This window comes from Girardinichthys multiradiatus, chromosome 3 (genome assembly GCF_021462225.1).
Source record: "Girardinichthys multiradiatus isolate DD_20200921_A chromosome 3, DD_fGirMul_XY1, whole genome shotgun sequence".
Classification (NCBI taxonomy): domain Eukaryota; kingdom Metazoa; phylum Chordata; class Actinopteri; order Cyprinodontiformes; family Goodeidae; genus Girardinichthys; species Girardinichthys multiradiatus.
Window position 1 is genome coordinate 45,478,400 of NC_061796.1, and position 20,402 is coordinate 45,498,801.

Below are 20,402 nucleotides of genomic sequence, written 5' to 3' on the forward strand. Positions count from 1 at the left end.
TTAAACAGCTATAAGTTTCTTATGTTTTAGGGTCAATTTAGATGTTTGTATTGAATCTTAAGGTGATGTTTAATGTCATACTGTGCTTTAAATGTTTTTATAAAATGCATTGAAGCGTCATATACAGTTTCATTTCTATATTTTTTTTAATTCACCCAGGCTCATTTCACTTTTTGTCAGAACTCCGGTGTTTATGTCACTATTCTAGATTTGGCTTCGATTAGATACAGATTTGTAATGTAAATTTCATTATTTATGTATTTTTATTTACAGTTGTGTTTAAAAAAATACTCCCTTTTTAATATTACATACAAGGATATAGTACTTTTCATCTGTTTTTTTTTTCAGGTCCTAAAGTATTTGCTTTTAAAGCATTTAAGCGTATTTGCACTATGACAGCCTGTTTTTTGTTTTCCTTTATAAAAAAATTGTGTATACATACACATACTTGTACATGCGGTTTGTTTAATCTTTATTTTATCTATATAATTATTTAGATAAATATAATAAAGGACTAAAGTTCCAGCAGGACATCAGAAACTCATCCGTATGTTTATTCTTAGTGGAATCGATTACTGCAACGGTGTCTTCACAGGTTTGCCTAAAACGTCAATCAGACTGCTGCAGCTGATCCAGAACGCTGCTGCCAGTGTCCTCACTAGAACTTGGAAAGTAGAAAACATCACCCTAGATCTAAAGTCCTTACACTGGCTCTCTGGACCTCAGAGAATAGACTTTAAAATGCATCTGTTAGTTTATAAATCACTGAATGGCTCAGCACCAGAGTACATTAAAGATTTACCTTCCAGACCACTTATTGGTCCTACAGTTCTAGTCTACTCTGCATCCTCAGAACCAGAACCAAACATGGAGATGCAGCATTCAGTTCTTATGCCCCACTTATCTGGAACAAACTTCCAGAAAACTGCAAAAATGCTAATTCCCTGAGTTCTTTTAAATGAAGGTTAAACATCTATTTGTTCAGAGTGGCTTTTGATTTTTCTATTTAAACTAAATGAAACATCATTAATTTCAATTAGTTTTCCATCTTTTCTTTACTTTCATTTATCATGCCACTACAATGTACTTTTATCATCATGTCAAACACCTTGAATTGTCTTGTTGCCAGAATGTACTATACAAATAAACTTTCCTTGCCCTATATTTTATATGCTGTGAACGTGAAACCTAAGTCAAATTCCTTGTGTGCGTACACAATCTTGATCAATAAAACTGATTCTATTTCTTCTAAGAGGAAAAAAAGCATCCAGGAGCTAATAATTAAATATACTTCATTGTTTAAACATCATCAATGTGATTAACTCTGTAAAAGCACGACGTCTGGTAGTTTGTTGCTGTGGATCATACAGGTGTATGTTAAGGCAATGCCAGGACAGAAATATAAGGGGCATAAGGCTATTTTAAAACAGTTTGAAGTTCATAAATAAAAATAAATATTAACATGAGGAAAAAATCTAGAAACAGGTTCCAATCTTGCCAGGAGTGGATGTCTGGAACGCACACCTATACAGGTCCTTCTCAAAATATTAGCATATTGTGATAAAGTTCATTATTTTCCATAATGTCATGATGAAAATTTAACATTCATATATTTTAGATTCATTGCACACTAACTGAAATATTTCAGGTCTTTTATTGTCTTAATACGGATGATTTTGGCATACAGCTCATGAAAACCCAAAATTCCTATCTCACAAAATTAGCATATCATTAAAAGGGTCTCTAAACGAGCTATGAACCTAATCATCTGAATCAACGAGTTAACTCTAAACACCTGCAAAAGATTCCTGAGGCCTTTAAAACTCCCAGCCTGGTTCATCACTCAAAACCCCAATCATGGGTAAGACTGCCGACCTGACTGCTGTCCAGAAGGCCACTATTGACACCCTCAAGCAAGAGGGGAAGACACAGAAAGAAATTTCTGAACGAATAGGCTGTTCCCAGAGTGCTGTATCAAGGCACCTCAGTGGGAAGTCTGTGGGAAGGAAAAAGTGTGGCAGAAAACGCTGCACAACGAGAAGAGGTGACCGGACCCTGAGGAAGATTGTGGAGAAGGGCCGATTCCAGACCTTGGGGGACCTGCGGAAGCAGTGGACTGAGTCTGGAGTAGAAACATCCAGAGCCACCGTGCACAGGCGTGTGCAGGAAATGGGCTACAGGTGCCACATTCCCCAGGTCAAGCCACTTTTGAACCAGAAACAGTGGCAGAAGCGCCTGACCTGGGCTACAGAGAAGCAGCACTGGACTGTTGCTCAGTGGTCCAAAGTACTTTTTTCAGATGAAAGCAAATTCTGCATGTCATTCGGAAATCAAGGTGCCAGAGTCTGGAGGAAGACTGGGGAGAAGGAAATGCCAAAATGCCAGAAGTCCAGTGTCAAGTACCCACAGTCAGTGATGGTCTGGGGTGCCGTGTCAGTTGCTGGTGTTGGTCCACTGTGTTTTATCAAGGGCAGGGTCAATGCAGCTAGCTATCAGGAGATTTTGGAGCACTTCATGCTTCCATCTGCTGAAAAACTTTATGGAGATAAAGATTTCATTTTTCAGCACGACCTGGCACCTGCTCACAGTGCCAAAACCACTGGTAAATGGTTTACTGACCATGGTATCACTGTGCTCAATTGGCCTGCCAACTCTCCTGACCTGAACCCCATAGAGAATCTGTGGGATATTGTGAAGAGAACGTTGAGAGACTCAAGACCCAACACTCTGGATGAGCTAAAGGCCGCTATCGAAGCATCCTGGGCCTCCATAAGACCTCAGCAGTGCCACAGGCTGATTGCCTCCATGCCACGCCGCATTGAAGCAGTCATTTCTGCCAAAGGATTCCCGACCAAGTATTGAGTGCATATCTGTACATGATTATTTGAAGGTTGACGTTTTTTGTATTAAAAACACTTTTCTTTTATTGGTCGGATGAAATATGCTAATTCTGTGAGATAGGAATTTTGGGTTTTCATGAGCTGTATGCCAAAATCATCCGTATTAAGACAATAAAAGACCTGAAATATTTCAGTTAGTGTGCAATGAATCTAAAATATATGAATGTTAAATTTTCATCATGACATTATGGAAAATAATTAACTTTATCACAATATGCTAATATTTTGAGAAGGACCTGTAGAGATGAATTTTCCTCTCTGATGTCCCACAAACATGCAGTCCAGTAGGTGGCAGTAAAGTAGCCCTAATACCGGAAAAAGCACATTCTAATTATATACAGGCAGAGACATCCAGTCCAGTAGGTGGCAGTAAAGTAGCCCTAATACCGGAAAAAGCACATTCTAATTATATACAGGCAGAGACATCCAGTCCAGTAGGTGGCAGTAAAGACCCAATGCCCAGAAGCTGGTGTACACAGACCGAGGCATCATGGCGGACGTGTTGGATCTTCATGAGGCGGGAGGCGAAGACTTTCCTATGGATGAGGATGGTGATGGTGATTATATTCTTTGCACTTTTACTGACACATAATTTGTTTATCGCGGTGTACAAGTTATGGGTCAGTTATACTTTTCTGTGAACGTGGAAAACTGGCAAAAGCCACTCTGCGTGTTGGCAGGCCTGAGCTAAGCTAAGCTAACAAAGCTGAATGCTATTTCATTCAAACGCTCTGCGTCTGTTAGCTGCTTAATCGGGCAGCTGCTTTTCAGATAGTTAAAGACTACATTTTAAAGTATATTTTCAGGTGTTAACGGCTTCTTCCTTGAATTTTTACCTCTAACGTAAAAGGCCAACAGTTATATGAAGTGTGACTGAGATTAACCGCCGGTTAACCGAACGCAAATCTACCGAAGCGCAATTGTAATGTCTAGTTTCTGGTTTGTAGTAAGTAAAACTTTCCTTATAGTGCAGCTTTCAAGACATAGATCAAGAAGTTCTGTATAGGAGAAAACTAAAAATATTAAACATCACTACGTCGTAATAGGTCGTTAAAAGCAATTGTGGATCGATGAGCCGCCACACAGACCGTTTCTTCCTCCGGGCTGTTTCTCTGTTGAACATTTAATAGAGTTTCAAACAGCAGCATACAGACGTTGCAAATGCACCTTTTTATTATATATGTGTATATTGTATATTTGTATACTCTTTAATGCAAAAACCAGATAGCAAAGTGTACCGGAGTCAAATTCCTTGTTTGTATGTACGAACCTGGCAATAAAGCTGATTCTGATGAGTTGAAGTTGTTTTTGTTTACATTGAAGAGTATAAAAAAATAATATTGTTAAACTTAGTTTTGTCATAGGTAATGATTCATTTATTTAGTTGATTGTTAAAGCAGTTTTCTACATTGTCTGATGTCTCAACCAAAGCTTTCTAGAGCTGAACTGTCAGCAAATCAGATCACAATGACTAAGCTGGAGATGTGGCTACCTTAAAGTTTTTAATGCCCTGGTCAGACCTGGCATTAAAACGTGTCCTTGCTGATTCAGATCCTAGTTGACGTCTGTCCTCAGAAATTAAGCAAGCAGACTTCCAGGTTATAGATATAAGCATGTCAATTAAAACAAAAAAAGCTGCATATTAACTTACTCGCTTGCAACAATCAGCTTCTCATCACACCTATGTTAGCCAATGAACACAGTGCAGTATAAAAGTTACTTCTATATGTGCTTTTCCATGAGCCACTTTAGAAGGTGGGACCCTGAGAGCAATTGGCTCCAAAAAATGCTAAAAACAAATCACATACTACAGAGAAAAATCACTGTACAGTGTCCTCATATCTAAGCTTCAAGCTTTTTATAGATGATGGTAAATTGGGCATAAACCTTTGACATCTAAACCAACATTTGGTCTTCTTTTGAAATCATCTTCACAATAACTGCTGCAAACCTCAGCTGCAGAAATGTTGACAATCCACCCCTAATGGAGAAAACATATCACAACAATTTTGAAATCTATGCGTTGGCTAGCATGGTTACTTTAAGGATTTATTTAGATCTTGAAAGAGGTCAGTATATTTTCCGGACTAAAGATTATACAGATTTTTTTTCTTTTAAATGTTGGCTCTTCCTCCAGCACAGTGTGATTTATTATGTTGACTGTGGTAAACACAGAAACAGGTAGACCCAAATCTCCTGTTTTCATCTGTTTTGTAATTCAGGTGACCAGTACTTCCCTTTAATTCCCAGAGAAGCCAGAACAATTGTGATCTGAATTTAAAACCCAAAGAAAAACAGCATATGGGCCAGTAAATAAAATAAAAATAAATACCCATCATAATTTATCTGTGTCAGCCATCAAATCCCCTTTGAGCTTTTCCACACACCGACTTTCTCTTTCTCTCCTCAGAGAGCATCCACAAGCTGAAAGAGAAGGCCAAGAAGAGAAAAGGACGAGGCTTCGGCTTGGGTAACTTTATGTTCATTAGATAAAGCCTTGCTGAGCAGTTAGAAACTATGTTCTGTGATGTTTTAAAAAAACATGTTATGGATTTCAGAGGAGGGGTCCAGGTCCAGAGCTAAAGAGGACTATGATACTGTGGAGCAGGATGGGGATGAGCCAGGTCCTCAGAGATGTAAGTCCTAAAGACTTTACTAAACCTTCTCCGACAGGTTCTTGAAGAAATTATTTGTCGGTGTAATCTGTTTACATTTTTTCCTTCTTTACTGTCAACTTGTTTGACTCCAGTTGTTTTTTTGTCATTTAAGTACTGGGGGACTGGTTTCACCAGTTAGCAGATCTTCTGCCCACGTTAGACTTTTGACAGATATTGCAAAACAGTTAAAAAAAAAATATTCAGCTTTAATTTAACATTTAATTTACTTAGTTACTATTATAACTAAGGATACTGTATATGTATAAACTTGATGTCTGTATGTTGTGAATGCGTGAAACCAAAGTCAAATTCCTTTTTTGTGCACACAATTATGGCCAATAATGCTCATTCTGACTTGGCTGATTTAAATTTCATAAGAGCCAAACAAAGTAAGTGAAAGGATTTAATACCTTTTTTAATTTGCTGTAGCTGTGGAGGGTTGGATCCTGTTTGTGACGGGTGTGCATGAGGAGGCAACAGAGGAGGACATCCATGACAAGTTTTCAGAGTTTGGAGAAATCAAGAACCTGCATCTTAACCTTGACCGAAGAACAGGTTACCTGAAGGTAAGAAAATTAAACCATGACTCTCAGTGTGTCATTTTTTGAATTATGACTTTAATGCAGTTTCACACCTTGTGAAAAGTTTGTTCTCACCTGTTTCCCTTCCTTTAAAAAAAAACAGGGATTTTCTCCTCATAAATTAAACTGATTTTTTTCTATTGGCTGCAATGTATATCAGACATTTAGTGATAGTATATATAACTTTAAAGTGAATGATTACGCAGGATAATAGTTGCATTGTGATTGTGTACTAAAAAAATAGACTGAAAGTAAAATTGTCTAATTATAACGACAAATAGTTTTAGTTGGTTTACTCCACAAACTTTCCTCAGTTTAGGTTAATTGTAAAATATTTTCTGATTAAAACACTCATGGGTTGCTTTACTAAAGAAATAATTAGTTAGTTTTAGACCTCTGTTATTAGAAGTATCTGTGTTGACAAACCTACATGATCTGACTTATATTTCTGTTTGAGTGTCATCGTTTTGTTTTTCTGCTCTCTGATTCACATCCACCAGGTGGCAGCATTGCCTTAGTTGTGTAGCCAGAACTGACTATAGGGATTTATTTCAGGGTTGTTGTGCTTCCTTCTGCTAATTATTTTATTTGGTAAAATACTTCTTATAATTCCAGAGTTGGATAAAAAAAAAAAATATGAACAAATGTGTCGTATTTTTGTCCCGATAATCTATTTAATGCTTTTTCTCAGGGCTACGCACTGGTAGAGTATGAGACGTACAAAGAAGCACAGGCAGCCATGGAGGGACTCAACGGTCAGGACCTGATGGGCCAGACTATAAGCGTAGACTGGGCATTTGTCAGAGGACCTCCTAAGAACAAGAGGAGGTGAGACATCTGGTTTTATTTGGTTTTTATTTTTTAGTAGTGCTTCAAAGTATGTAACTTAAAATCTTTAGATTTAGTCAGCCTCATATGTTTTATCATGCATTTATGTTTATATAAATATGCTACTTTGTCAAAAAATGCAGCATTTTGTTCAGTATAGGTTTTTATTTTAATATTTGTTCAAAAGTAACAGTGTACATTAAATAAATAAGTTAAATGTAAATGCACTGTGGTTCGACAACATGCTGGTTTTCATTGGTAGTCCTTATGCCTGATGTGTAAATCCAACATAATGTGACTTGTGTTGTCACAGGGGGGGTGGACGGAGACGCAGCAGAAGTCCAGACCGGAGACGACGCTGAGTGGAAGCGGAGTTTATCCATTCATGTTGGCGGGCAGTTTCTCAGTCTTTCATTTAAAAAAATATCTTGCTATTCTTTCACTAATTTTTCAGCTACTGTTGTATTATTATACAGAGCAACTGTACTGGACATAAGGCGCTCTGCAAGAAACAGCCGGTTTAACTGCACCATTTGCAGCACATTTGAGTCTTTTAGTGAAGGTTTGGTAAACACTGAAAACCAACTTGGTCGTGCATGTTTATAGTTTCCGTGATTCCTCAAAATGTTTGAGTTTGAATTTCATTGTGATTGTTTTGTGCTTTTACAACCTGGGGACAAATAAAGTTTTAAAAGATAAATGCGTGCCTTGTTGTATTTTATGCCACTTCATTGTTAGAAGGACGCCAGAATTGTCCGGCCAATATCAGTGTTTTTCAACATACGTTGCCTGATAACAAACGATGCACATCTTTAGTGAATCAAATTGTTAAAAGCAGATGCCACCAGTGTCTCCGTGCTGCTAGTTTGATGACAAGCCTTCAATCAGCTCAGCAAGGAAGGAGTTCTGCACTGCAGGAGGATTTAGAAGCTTAGGAGTCAACGATTGGCTTAAAAATATTGATTTCAGTTACAAATAAATTGACGGTTTGGGAGGAAAAAAAATATTAACCAAAAAACCTCTGGTTTTTTCTTCATACGGGTTTCTTGTTCAGTTTTGAATTTGATTACTTTCCAAAACTAGATAAGTACGGAAAAATAAAGAGATTTAGAAATGGAACAATCACCATGCATCTGTCCATCAATCCCTGTTTATGCACCTGGTTTTCTAAATGTCCAATATTTTTCCATCAATTCATCTGTTAGTCAATTATCCAGCCAGCCACCCATCTATCCCTCTTTCTTAGTTGGGTCTTTTTTTTTTTTTGTCCATTAACCTACTCATTCATCCATCTGGTTTTGCTACCATCCATTATTCATTCTTCTCTCAATCTGTTTATCCCTCTATCTGTGACACAAATGTCTTAACCATCAGTCCATTCATCTGTTTGCCTGTCCATCTGTCTATTCATCCATCCTACCATCAAACCATTTGTCAATCAAACTATTGTTCCATCTGTCCATCTAGCTCAGTACATCTTTCTCTGTCCATCCATTCATCCACTCATCTAGTTTTTGTACTGTTCACTACTCATCCTTTCATCCATTCATCTATTGAGCCATCCGTCATCCAACTGGTCCCTATTACTTAGTATTTTCTTTACACCCATCTTTAGATCCTCTGGTTTTCACTAACATCCATTTTTCATCTAACCATTGGTTTTTGTACTATCCATTCAACCGTCCATCTAATAATTAATTTAAGCTTCTATCGTTCTATGATGTTTTTTTTTGTGCTCACCAATTTTATATTCGTTTGGATTTTACCATCCAATATTCATCTGTTTCCATCCATAAATATATCCATACATACATATTTTCCTTACGGTAGTTGGTTTCCGTATTTACAGCCCTACCTTTGTAGAAATTTCTGCCAAGACTTATGTTTTATATTTATACTTTAAAAGTTGGCAAGACCAGAGAGAACTCTGGGAATTTGAGTCTGGAAAGCTGTGGCTTTCTGGCTTGATAGAAACATGTAGGAACCCTGTAAATATCGGCATCGACCATAGAAAACGACATCAGTCGACTTGTATGACGACGGTTTTACATCATCTGGGATGATCTCATTCATTGCTTTTTGTCAACCACACGGCGCCTATAGGCTACTGGGACAAACCCAGCAGCCGCTGCTCTCATTTGGTGTTTACTCTAGTGGTGAAAATCAGTCAGTGTTTGGGCATGTTCATTGGCTAATGTCTACATCGGTTCAATCAGCAGGAGGCCGTGATTGGCTCATCCGGTCGCGTGGGCGGGTACAAGCCGTGACTTGACGTTGTTGTTGTAAGTGTTAGAGAATTACTTTGTCGTTGATGGTCCGGTTTGGGATCCCGTGCTGTGTGTAAGCTGTGAATATGTTTAAAAGTTAAATTTCTGTTTTTGGGGGGTTATTCGTGAGATTTACAAGTTGGGACTTCCTGGGAAACTTAATGGCACGATGAGAAGTACATCTGCGAGGCCGCTGAAGGTAAGCAGTAAGAGGATACTCCAGCTAGCAGCGTTAGCCTGGGTTAGCTTCTGATTAGCGTGAAGTAGCCACTTGCTAGCTAAATGTTACGGCTTGGTGTTCTGACTGAAAACAAAATGCACCCCTTCGTTGTAACCAGCATTCATGCCCGTATATTGTACGCTTTCCGCGAATACTCCCATTATTTTTGGGTGAATGTAAAGTTCGGGGGTTGTATGTAAACGGAGCATCATTCTGCGTTTGAACGCCTCAAATGCGTTTATGTAAGCATGTGTATTGTTCGTAGATGTTTCAAAGAGTAGTCATAGCTACAATAGCTTCATCGCAAACTGCAACCGTCTGCAAATAAAATGCTTCCTGGACATTATTTGTAATAATTTAAACCACATGTTCCTTATTTCTGCCACACTTTATTTTATTTACAACCAAAATGAAGAATACTATCATTTGATTTCGTCAAAGCTGGCAGTCACGATCCAGAACATCGGAAAACCGGTGTGTGTTTAAGGTGCAGGCGTGATGTAAGGTTTATTTAAAGCACCAGCTTAGCGGGAAATTACCCGAAGTCACTGTTTACACCTGCTCACGTGTAAGTCCTAACCCACAATCAGAACAAGACGTTTTTATCAAGTCCATCAAACTTGGATCCTTTTGGGTCACCTGAGTTCACTGCACCGTGTTCGGGTTGAAACCTCGACTTGGTTATTTGCCGTCATTTCCAGCATCTCCTCCATATGAGAGAGGCAGGATTGAGTTTCTCTGGACGTTGAATTATTCACCTCTTGTAGTTGTGGAGGCCTTTGTTTTTTTGGCAGACGTTGGGCTGATGGTCAACACAAGAAGTAGGGCAGTGGTTTTTACATGGATTGTACTGCATTTGGCCAGATGGGGCGGCTTATGTTGTATTTGGTGACATTATGCAGGACCAAAATGGATCTTATATCTGAGCCTAACTGTTGGCTTAAGCAGCAAAGAAAATGATCTATCAAACCCTCCCATTTCTTCAATCTATTCAGTGGATAATCGCTATGTTAGCAACATTTTCAGTTGAATGTGCCTGGCTTTGCAGACTTCCATGTCCAAGCTGTAGGGCACAGAGGAGGAAGATGACCTTTGTCCCCAGGGCTGTCCCATCTCCTGAACTCAAAATCTGAGAACATTGACACAGCTACATAAATTCACATGTCCGAAAGTCCACTTTATAGTTTTTATTATTGATATTTTTACCTGTGCAAAGCGACAGTTGTACTGTATGTGTTGATCTTTAGGACAGTTCTATGTGTTGAAGCTATGTTCTTATTATTTTAAATGACCCCCTGGGGACAAATCGGAATCATCCATCTAGATAAGGGGTGTCCAAACTTGGTCCTCGAGGGCCGGTCTCCTGCATGTTTCAGATGTTTCCCAGCTTCAGCACACCATATTTTCATCGATGGCTGAGTAACAGGCTTTTGCTGAACTGTTAAAGCAGGAAAACAATTAAAACATGCAGGACACCGGCCCTCGAGGACAGACTTTGAACAAGCAATGCTGACAGTTTTAGCATTTTCAGTTTACAGACCCGAAGATATATGCAAATATAGATTCGGTGGAATTAGCAACTTTTCCTCTGATCGGGGAATTACTGAAAAATCAATTTTGTCTTCGATATGCATCAAAACTCCCATCATTGTTGTTCTATAAACGCGTCAACAAGCAGTGTGTACTTTCCTGCACTTTTTGAGTGAAAAATAGATCATGGTTAGAGAATAATACTTTAGGGAACACCTTATGCAGGTGTTTAAAGAGTTTCTTTCCGATCCCGAAGCAATCAGGATACATAAAATATAAAGAATACCTTTAAATGGATGTTACATCCACTGTTTAAAAACCACATCTATGTACGAATGTAGCAGTAGAGACTAAAAAACAATGAGCGACTTCCACACATTACCCAAGAACCAAACAGAAACATAAACCTAATTTGCTTACCGAGTTGTATACTTTTATGTGTCATTTAAATTAGTTGTTCCTGATGTAAATTTGTGGTTCAGAATGCCCTCTGTGTCATGCACCATTATTCAAAGGGACTGTGGTAAGCAGCCTCCAATAACCTCAGTTAAAAATTAAAAATGGCGAACGTGACGCAATCAACCAAAGTAAACGTTCTTTGAAAAAAGCTTGGTGCAGGTAGAAGGATAGCTTTCTGCTGTGAAACCTTTGCTTGTAGTACCTTTTCTAACCATTTCCTTAACTTGTATTATTCCTTTTGTATTTGACATAGTTGCTGATTGTTGCTTTCTCAGTGAACATTGTGTTTCAGTGACTGCTGTACTTGTGCATCTTCTGCAGCACACAGGGTATGAAAATGTAACATTTGTCTCTCACCGGGTTCCCCAAACAGCTGTTCACCGCCTGTTTGTGTATGAGTGTGTCATGGATCCAGTGTCACTTGGTGAGCCAGGCCCATTTGGCCACAGAGCTATTCCCTTAGGGTCCTGAAAGCGTGGTCAGATTAATAATTGGATAAGTGCTTCCTCAGGTTAGTAGGACAATGCATCACATTTATGATGAGTCTCCACGTTATTCTGCAGTGTTCAGCCTGCAGCAGGCGTAAGCTAACACTAGAAGCTGCTTCTTTAGATTAATAAAATTATGTTTGAAAGCCCTCTTCTCTGCAGGATGCACCATAAATACAGGATTAGATGCAGTAACCAGTGGAAAACAACTTTAGTGTTCACATTGTCGCAGCGAAGAAGCCAATTGACGGTTTGTGTGTGAGACAGCCATTATTGAAGCACCTCAGAGCCCCACCCTCCCCTGCATGCCTGGTTGCCAGCCAGTCTGTGACACAGCACCTTGCTTCTGGTCCAGGCAGCTTGTGTCATTGTGGAGAAACTCAGAACCGAGGCACCTGTCTGGATGTCTTTGGCTGATTGACTGCGGATCTTGCAGCTGTACTTGTTGCTGTGGGATTTACATAACTCAACTTGTCATCAAATAGTAGAGTAATACAGTTATTACATCAAATGAAATGGAGTATAGCCTCATGGTGAAAGTGGAACAGCCATAACCCAATACACTCCCATAACAGAAGCTGTGGTAATGAGAGCGTGCTGTATCAGTTACTCTCTCCAGTTCGCCTTTTCCTTCTCTTCATGGACTACAGAATGAGGACTGGATATTGATTGAGTTTGCTGCTGGGGTTGAGTGATTAAACAGTCTCCAGGTTATGTTGCAGTTACATTTTTGTTGAGTTCTGGAACAAGAGTTATACATTATCAGCCATTCTGTTAGTGGAGACGGCAGCCTTTATCTCAACGTATTTAATATAAAAGCTTCTCAGCAACCAAGGTCTGAGAGGAAGGAAGCTTAATGCCTGGACTCTCTCCTGAACTGTTTTCTCATGCTGATTAGGAAAAATATTTCGCACCATCTCCATAAATGGACAATATGTTTGTTTGAGGAACAAGAGTTTCTCCCCACAACAACTCATTAGCACACTATTCACACTAAACCCCAAATATTAGTGCTTTACTATAGAGTTGGGTGTACTTAAAATTACAATGTATTGCCAGAAGTGTTTGTCAGTCTGTCTACTTGTACATTAACATGAACTTTGATGACAATCTATTCACAATCAGCAAGGTCCAAGGTATTCCTGGTATTTTAGCTTCCTCCAAAGTCCAAAAACAAGCTTGCTATGTTGCCTAGAAGCTCTACATGACCCTTACCTGTCAGTGTTTGTGTGTGTTGGCCGTGGATAGAAAGGTGACCTGTCCATGGTGCACTCCAGCTCTCGGCCAAGGATTTCTGGGATAGGCTTAAGTCCACAATGAATGAACAAATGTATTTAAATGCTGACAAATGCCAGAACTTTTTAGAAATATTAGGTTAAAGGTTACAAGGTTAGGTGAGGCTTGAGTAAACCACACACAACAGACTTTATCCTGGTAACAGTTTCCTTGCATGTGCTCAACCTGGTAAAATAGTATCCAGAATCAGAGGTCTACAGCTTTGCAGTCAAAACAAAGGTCCCAAACCCGTTCTGTACAAATATAGACACTGATCACGAATGGATTTTGTGGTACCCATAGCAAAGACAAAGACAAAACAGGAAAGGGTAAGGTACTGGTATGTTGTGCTTAAAATGTACTTGAATGCAGCATCTGCCCAGCAGTGGTCCTGCTTTAATCTCCTGCCTTATTTGGCTATCATCTTATTGGTTGCGCAGACAGCCTAAGATGCTTTATGTGGTGTTACTTCTTCTGATAAAGATGTTATAAATTCTTGGTAGAGCAAACACTGTCTGATAAAATGATATCTAGTTGGATGTGAGACTCTTGATAGTCTCTCATATTTTTGAACCCAATCCAATATGGCTGGTTATTGAAACACAGTTACTTCAATGGATAAATACCCATAAGATAAGAACCTACTAAACATGACGGATGGGTTTGAACTTGAGGCAGCTGTGAAGGGCTGGACTGTGTCTTGATGAGTTTAGTTTTGGATGTACTACTCCAGCTTGCAAGTGGAAAAATATTCGTTTCCGGTTCAGACTTAGAAATGTTGCCATCCTCAGCCCAGGCCCGTTAAAAACAAGACAGCAGGAGTAATCCCACACATGGCCTAATGATGAGCCTGTTATCCTTAATGACGTCACCCAGAGTGGCGTTAGGTCGGTCCTCGGTGTACACGGCCTGGCCTGCAGCACATGGGGATTCACATGAGTCAGTGCTGTCTGCCTGCAGAGACAGAGGATTAAATCTAGAAGAATCCAGTGAGCTTCAAAGAACAAGAGTAGACCTTTTAAATCTGACTTTCAGCTCATAGAATAGTCTTATTTTTAATATTAATGTACTTTTAAAAGCAGATTATTCTGCTTTTACTCTATTCTTTGTGTTGCAGAAGGGGAGAAATCCCATTTGATTGTTGAACAGCTTCACCAAACATTATGTTGATGTGGAATAAAAAAAAAGAGCCTCATATTCCTTCAGGCTTCATATATTTATTACATCAGAAGTCATTGCTCCAGCCTTTTAAATGTGACTTGTGTAATAATAAGCAATCAATTTATATACAAAACAAATGTGATATTTTGGCATCATAATCAACTCCCTGACATTAAATGCTACAAGGAAAGCTGGAATCCAAGAAAACTTTAAAGTTAGAGGAATTAGGAAACTAAAACCAAGCATATGTGGCTTTGCTGGGAATGCTCCAAAAATCACATTAATCACTGTTACTCCGGTTATTCAATCTTGATATTCCCATAAGGCAGCATTGCTTGGATGGATGCAGAGGCTTGTGTTTCTTCACTAAGCAAAAAAATGAACGTGGAGCCCTATAGGACTGAACCAGGACTTCTCATCCACAGTCTGGAGTTTAGCTTGGCAGCTGTCCTGAAAACTGAAACCAACACTTACTCTTCAGCAATTTATCCATCTATCTCTGCACTGGTGATCCCTTAGCGGGAGAACATCATGCTCCGTTTTCTCTAGACAGCACTGGATAAATGCTCCTCCTTCCTTCTTTAACTCAGACAATACATACTTTTATCCATCAGTAGCAGAGCTAAGTTAATCCAAAGAGTTTCACAAATCAGAGTTTCTTAGCCAAATTCTGATCTCCAGTCTTTTTAAAACTTTGACCCGTGGATAGCAAATTTAGCTGATTCCGACTTCTCTTCCAGAACTATGATTACCAACCTGGAAAGTAATTGCTTTAGCCTTTCAAATTGGTTCTAACACTTTTTATGCTTCTGCTGGCTTCACTGTTACTGAAAATACCTAACTGTGAGTCTTCTTCCCTCACTAAGTACTTCCATGGCTCATGGCCTGGTCGGACCTGGTAATGCTCAGGTATGGTTCGTTCACCCCCCTTGGGTTCTGTCTTTGTTGTAGCACAACCATGACTTGGTTTGCTGACTGAACTGTGTCCATCACCGCATCTATAAAAGGTGAAATACCTCCTTTTAACTTATAAATATTGGATTTTTTTCCTGCATGACATTTTTTTGAAGCATAGACCAATTGAGGGACATTTTCATTGACTTCATCCAGTTTCAGATAGTGTTGGATGCTTTAGCATTTCGTGGTTATTGTTCGGCTTCTGACTGAAACTGCTCAGTGGAATGTGGGAATGCCACGTCTGATCCTTTAAAGCCTTGTCCACAGGAGCCGGCTTCATGTGGCTGTTAATTAGCACTCTGTGAGCAGTGATTAGTGGGCCGGACTGAACACATTAGGAACTTCTGAGGCACCTCTGAGCACAGAAACAACAGCTAAGGTTGAGAGGGATGAGTAAAAAACCCAAACTATAATGAGGTTGTAGCATTATACGTTCTGGAAAGCTTTTTAGGGCCATGTTTCTTTCAGTCCACTAGTTTTGTCTTGATTGATCACTGAATCATGTGACTGCTGAACTGTCAGCACAATGAGGAAAATTACACATTGTCAGGTGGTCCCTATTAAAATAAAAGAGCAAAAACTTTCAAATGACATTCATGCGCTTGAAGTGAGAACATGTATAGGAGAATTAGTTTTATCTATAATTAAACAAACAAAAGCTTGTTCACGTTAGTATTAAAGACAAGTAGAGCCGTGGTCCCAGCTTTGTCTATTAGCCTCAGTCAGACCAGGCTCTTTCTTCCTTTTTAAAAAGGGAGTTTGTTATTTCATGTTGTGCAGAGCTTCAGGGAACAGAAGATTCAGACGTCTCTGCTGCATGCTCTGCTACACCATGACATCAGCTCTCAGGCACTGATAAACACTCGTGCTCCGGAGCTACTGGCCGGTTCAGTAAGCTGGATTTAGCACTTATTACTTTGCTTCAGTGAATATCGGCAAAAGCACACATTAGGCTTTAAGAAGCCACAACGAAACACACAACTTCAGACACAGTTTGTTGGAAAATGCAACAGACAGATCAGTTTTTATCTGAATTTTCATCAGATGACCAGCGAGATCAGGTTCTCTCCTTCCCAATAAGGAACCGGAGGCAAAGCAAAATTCCTGGGAAGATGTTTCTTCTAATGACAACGTGTTCATTTAACTGTGGTTGTTTACGAACAAAATGTGGTTCAACTTCTATATGATAAGCATGCCTCAAACACTCATGCGAGGAGAGGTGCTTCATGTTTCCATGACATAAATTGGCATTTTTTGGTACCTTAGTATACCTTAATATCGTATTACTGTCCAACCCTACCCTTCCTCCAACTGTTTCTGCACACAGCTGGTCAGCTGGCTGAAAGAAAGCTACAACACCTTCCCCTTGTTTAGGAAAAAGACAAGTTTGGGTGTTATTAAATATCTCTGGCTGCAACAAACAGGATGTCATGGTACCAAAGCTAAATAAGTTTTACGATGTGCATCACAGGACAGGTTTGCAAAGTGAAAACTACAGCCACATGCGAGCTACACTTTTTATTTCTCCACACTTTCCATCCTTTGTGTTTCATGGACTAGGATATTATTTTTAAACAAGATAAATAAAATAGCTTGCATAACTTTGTTTTAAAGAGCTTATTCCTCTTCAAAAAGTCCAAACTATATAAATTAAGTTAAATGCTCTTGTGTCGTCACATAGAGAGGGAAAGGTTCAGTCACACGGAACAGCTTCGGTTGTTTCCGAGCCGTCAAACAGGTTAAAGAGGCTGCAGGAGGGAAATGAGGCTGTGCAGATATTTCTTTGATGACTGAGGAGCATTTGGACTCCACCAACTCCAGTGGCATAGCCTCCAAGGTGGAAGGCATGGCGTTGAATCTCTGACATCAGCAGTGGGTGCACAGTGGTGTTGTCTTTCACATTATGCACCGGCGCTCCCCCCAGCTGGTGCTTTAGGCCCTCATCAGGGCAGAAAAGTGTCACCTCACGTATCTTGTTTGAATTTCGTTGATCTTCCTTCTAAATACGTTGGATGTTTGACACTTCTTGGAGTGAGAAGACTGTTTATGTACTTATTTGGGAAGAAGATAGACAATTGAGTCTGCAGCCACATCCAGATTCTGTGCTCCACTCAAGGCAAAATCCATATTGGATTTACATGAAGAACCTTTTTTTGAGCTAATGTTATTAAAACAGTCCATTTACCATTTTAAATCGAATGTCACTAATAGCTCTCTGGATGTTCTGTTTAACTGCATTTCAGTGGGTTTTATTGATTTCACGTCAGTGACCAGCTTGCTAGTGTATTTCCTTTTGTCTACAGAAATGGTCACAGTCCAGTTTGCTGTATTGATTTCTCTATGTAACCAGTTACAACAGGAAAGGTTACTGGGATTGCTAAGGTACCAGTTATGGAACCTTGGCGTTCTTTTAATTGTACATTTTTGTTTTTAAATACTAGCTGCATTAGTGCAGATAGGTTTGTGTATCTCATAAAAGTAAGTACATCTCCTTTCACTGAAACACTGAAGATAGGACACTTTGAAACAATGTAAAGTAGTCAGTCTACAGCTTGTATAACAGTTTAATTTTCCTATCCCCTCAAAGTAATTAAACACACAGTCATTAATGTCTAAACCTCTGGCAACAAAAGTGAGTACACCCCTAATTCTGCCCAAACTGTCAATATATTTTGTTGCCACCATTATTTCTATGTCTTATCAGACCACAGGACGTGGTTCCAGTAATCCACGTTCTTAGTATGCTTGTCTTCAGTAAACTGTTTGCAGGCTTTCTTGTCCATCATCTTTAGAAGAGGCTTCCTTCTGGGACGGCAGCCATGCAGGTCAATTTGATGCAGTGGGCAGCATATGGTTTGAGCACCGACATGCTGACCCCCCACCCCTTCAACCTCAGCAGCAATGCTGGCAGCGCTCTTACATCTATTGTCAATAGACAACCTCTGGATATGACGCTGAGCACATGTACTCAACTTCTCTGGTCGACCATGGTGAGACCTGTTCTGAGTGGAACCTCCCTGTTAAACTACTGTATGGTCCTGGCCACGGGTTCGCTGCTCAGTTTCAGGGTGTTGGCAATCTTATAGCCTCGGCCATCTTCATGTAGATAAAAATTTCTTTTTTTTTTTTCAGATCCTCCGAGAGTTCTGTGCTATGAGGTGCCATGTTGAATTTAACACATCTGCTCCTCTTTCACACCTGAGACCTTTTTGCAATAACGACTCACATGAAACCAGAGAGGAATAAAGGGTAATTGATCACAAATTGGACATTTTACCATAGGGGTGTACTCACTTTGTTGCCAGCGGTTAATGGCTGTGTGTTGTTTTATTTTGAGGGGACAGTAAATTCACACTGTTATCCAAGCTGAACACTGATTACTTTACATAGTTTTAAAGTGTCATATCTTCCAGGGGTGTCCCATGAATTAAAATATTTACAAAAATTTCTTGAAGGGAAGAAACGCAAACGTTCGTTGGCTTTTTCATAGTTTTCCAAAGTGGATAAATCATTTTAAAATACATTTTACTGACGAAAAAGCTTCGTCACACCCTCTAAATCAGGAAGTACTTCCTAATATGGATCAATACATAGCATCTGTAAGAGCACTGTGTGGAAATCTCTCAGTAATCAGAGAATAAATTAGTTGTCTTGTCAAAGACCGGAGTATGTGTGATGGATGTGTGACCATTTATTAGTAGCATAGATAAGTGGTATGTGGAGCACTTTTACTACAAAGATTATCCTTGAAGAAAACTTAGGTAATGAAGATTTCTTATCACCCACCAAAAGGTTTTTGTTGAAAACATTTAGACCCAAACCTATAAAGTATTTGGGAGCATATTGTCGATCAGGTAAAAAAAAAAAATGCTTTTTTTTTTTTTACATTGTGTGTTCTCAGTCCAAACGTCTAATGATGAACAAGTGTTTAAATGCAGCTGTTCTGATTTGTAAATCTATATTTCAGCTTTCTTTTTGTGAAGTGACCGAAAACACTTTTTAATCCCTCTTTGGGGTTCTGGTTTGTTAGATCCCCAAGCTACTGCTCTCTGACAACATTTCTCCTGACTTTCTCCATCCTAGAAGGTAAATGGCCATATAAATATTCACCTTGTGAACTCAAATTAGAGCTGGAAAACTTTGCTTTTCTAGGTAGACATTGTGATGTGCATTCATGCCTTAGTTCAGTGTTCCCAAAGTAACGTCATCACTTTTAATTAAAGCTGTTAAATAAATTGTAGCTATTGTTAGCTGCAAGCCTGAACACAATCTAAAAAGAATGTCAAAATAAAGATGTATTTCCTTTAAAGAAGAGAAGCACTGAGTCACATCTCTGCAGAAGCTTCATGGTAGCTTGGAGTATATCAGCACTGCAAAGGCAATCCTATGGTTCTGCATCATGCAATGCCTTAGAAGTTAATGGGCCTACAATATACGCCCTTAAGGATGAATCATCCCACAGACGATGGGATTAGCAGATATTTGTTCTGCTTTTTATTCAGACTTTGCTTTTTTCTGTTGTTTTGAATGTACAAAAACATATTCAGTAAAAAGAGCCTTCTTGAGCTCAGCTCTGCAAGGATTTTATCCCCTTTTTTTTTTTTTAAGATATTTTTTCGGCACTAGTGGCCTTTATTTTTGACAGTGTGTAGACAGGAAAGGGGGTAGAGCGAGGGGGAGACATTTGGTAAATGTTGCCGGGTTCGGGACTCGAACCCGGGACAGCTGCCTCGAAGACTGTAGCCTTCATATATGGTCGCGCGCTTAACCCCTACACTATCAGCGCCACGCCCAGGATTTTATCATGCTTCTTCCTCTCATCTTTCTGTTGGGAATTTTTTCTTGGTTTCGTTCCTTAGTCAGGCATTGATCCCTCTCCTTCCTAGCTGCAGCTCTTATGTAATGAGTCGGTGTGGGCTGACTGGGCTCGGTCATTTAACCAGATTACAGTGCACTAGACAAAGAGACAGCTGACTATCAAACATCTCACCACACCTTCATTTGTCTTCTTCCTCTGCTTTGGTTCAATGAACTGTAAAACAATTGTCTTTTTGAACTTTTAGTTTAGTACTTTTTAGA

At 39.4% G+C, this 20,402-nt stretch overlaps 2 protein-coding genes across 7 annotated transcripts in view; both read left to right on the top strand.

The window, feature by feature from the left end:
• Positions 1–3,318: 3,318 nt before the first annotated feature.
• On the top strand, positions 3,319–7,666 carry rbm8a (RNA binding motif protein 8A). Of its 2 annotated transcripts, none has more exons than XM_047358302.1 (6): positions 3,319–3,457; positions 5,311–5,370; positions 5,459–5,536; positions 5,987–6,123; positions 6,830–6,966; positions 7,280–7,666. In XM_047358302.1, the coding sequence occupies exons 1-6, from the start codon at positions 3,391–3,393 to the stop codon at positions 7,326–7,328; spliced, it is 528 nt and encodes a 175-aa protein (XP_047214258.1). In that variant the 5' UTR covers positions 3,319–3,390; the 3' UTR covers positions 7,329–7,666. The 2 variants fall into 2 exon arrangements, with proteins under 2 accessions (XP_047214258.1, XP_047214265.1); XM_047358309.1 differs by having other exon boundaries at positions 3,339–3,451.
• Positions 7,667–9,123: 1,457 nt separating this feature from the next.
• Positions 9,124–20,402, top strand: part of otud7b (OTU deubiquitinase 7B) — a 42,476-nt gene continuing 31,197 nt past the window's right edge. For 2 of the 5 annotated variants that reach the window (XM_047361192.1, XM_047361196.1), the window contains exon 1: positions 9,267–9,432. The gene's annotated coding sequence lies outside the window, so the exon portion shown is untranslated. The other 3 variants (XM_047361194.1, XM_047361193.1, XM_047361195.1) reach the window with 3 other exon arrangements.

Coding starts and splice junctions, on each gene's coding strand:
- rbm8a (XM_047358302.1), top strand. CDS start 3,391: ATGGCGGACGTGTTGGATCTTCATGAGGCGGGAGGCGAAGACTTTCCT. Junction 5,537..5,986: donor TGAGCCAGGTCCTCAGAGAT/GTAAGTCCTAAA, acceptor AATTTGCTGTAG/CTGTGGAGGGTTGGATCCTG. Junction 6,124..6,829: donor GAAGAACAGGTTACCTGAAG/GTAAGAAAATTA, acceptor GCTTTTTCTCAG/GGCTACGCACTGGTAGAGTA.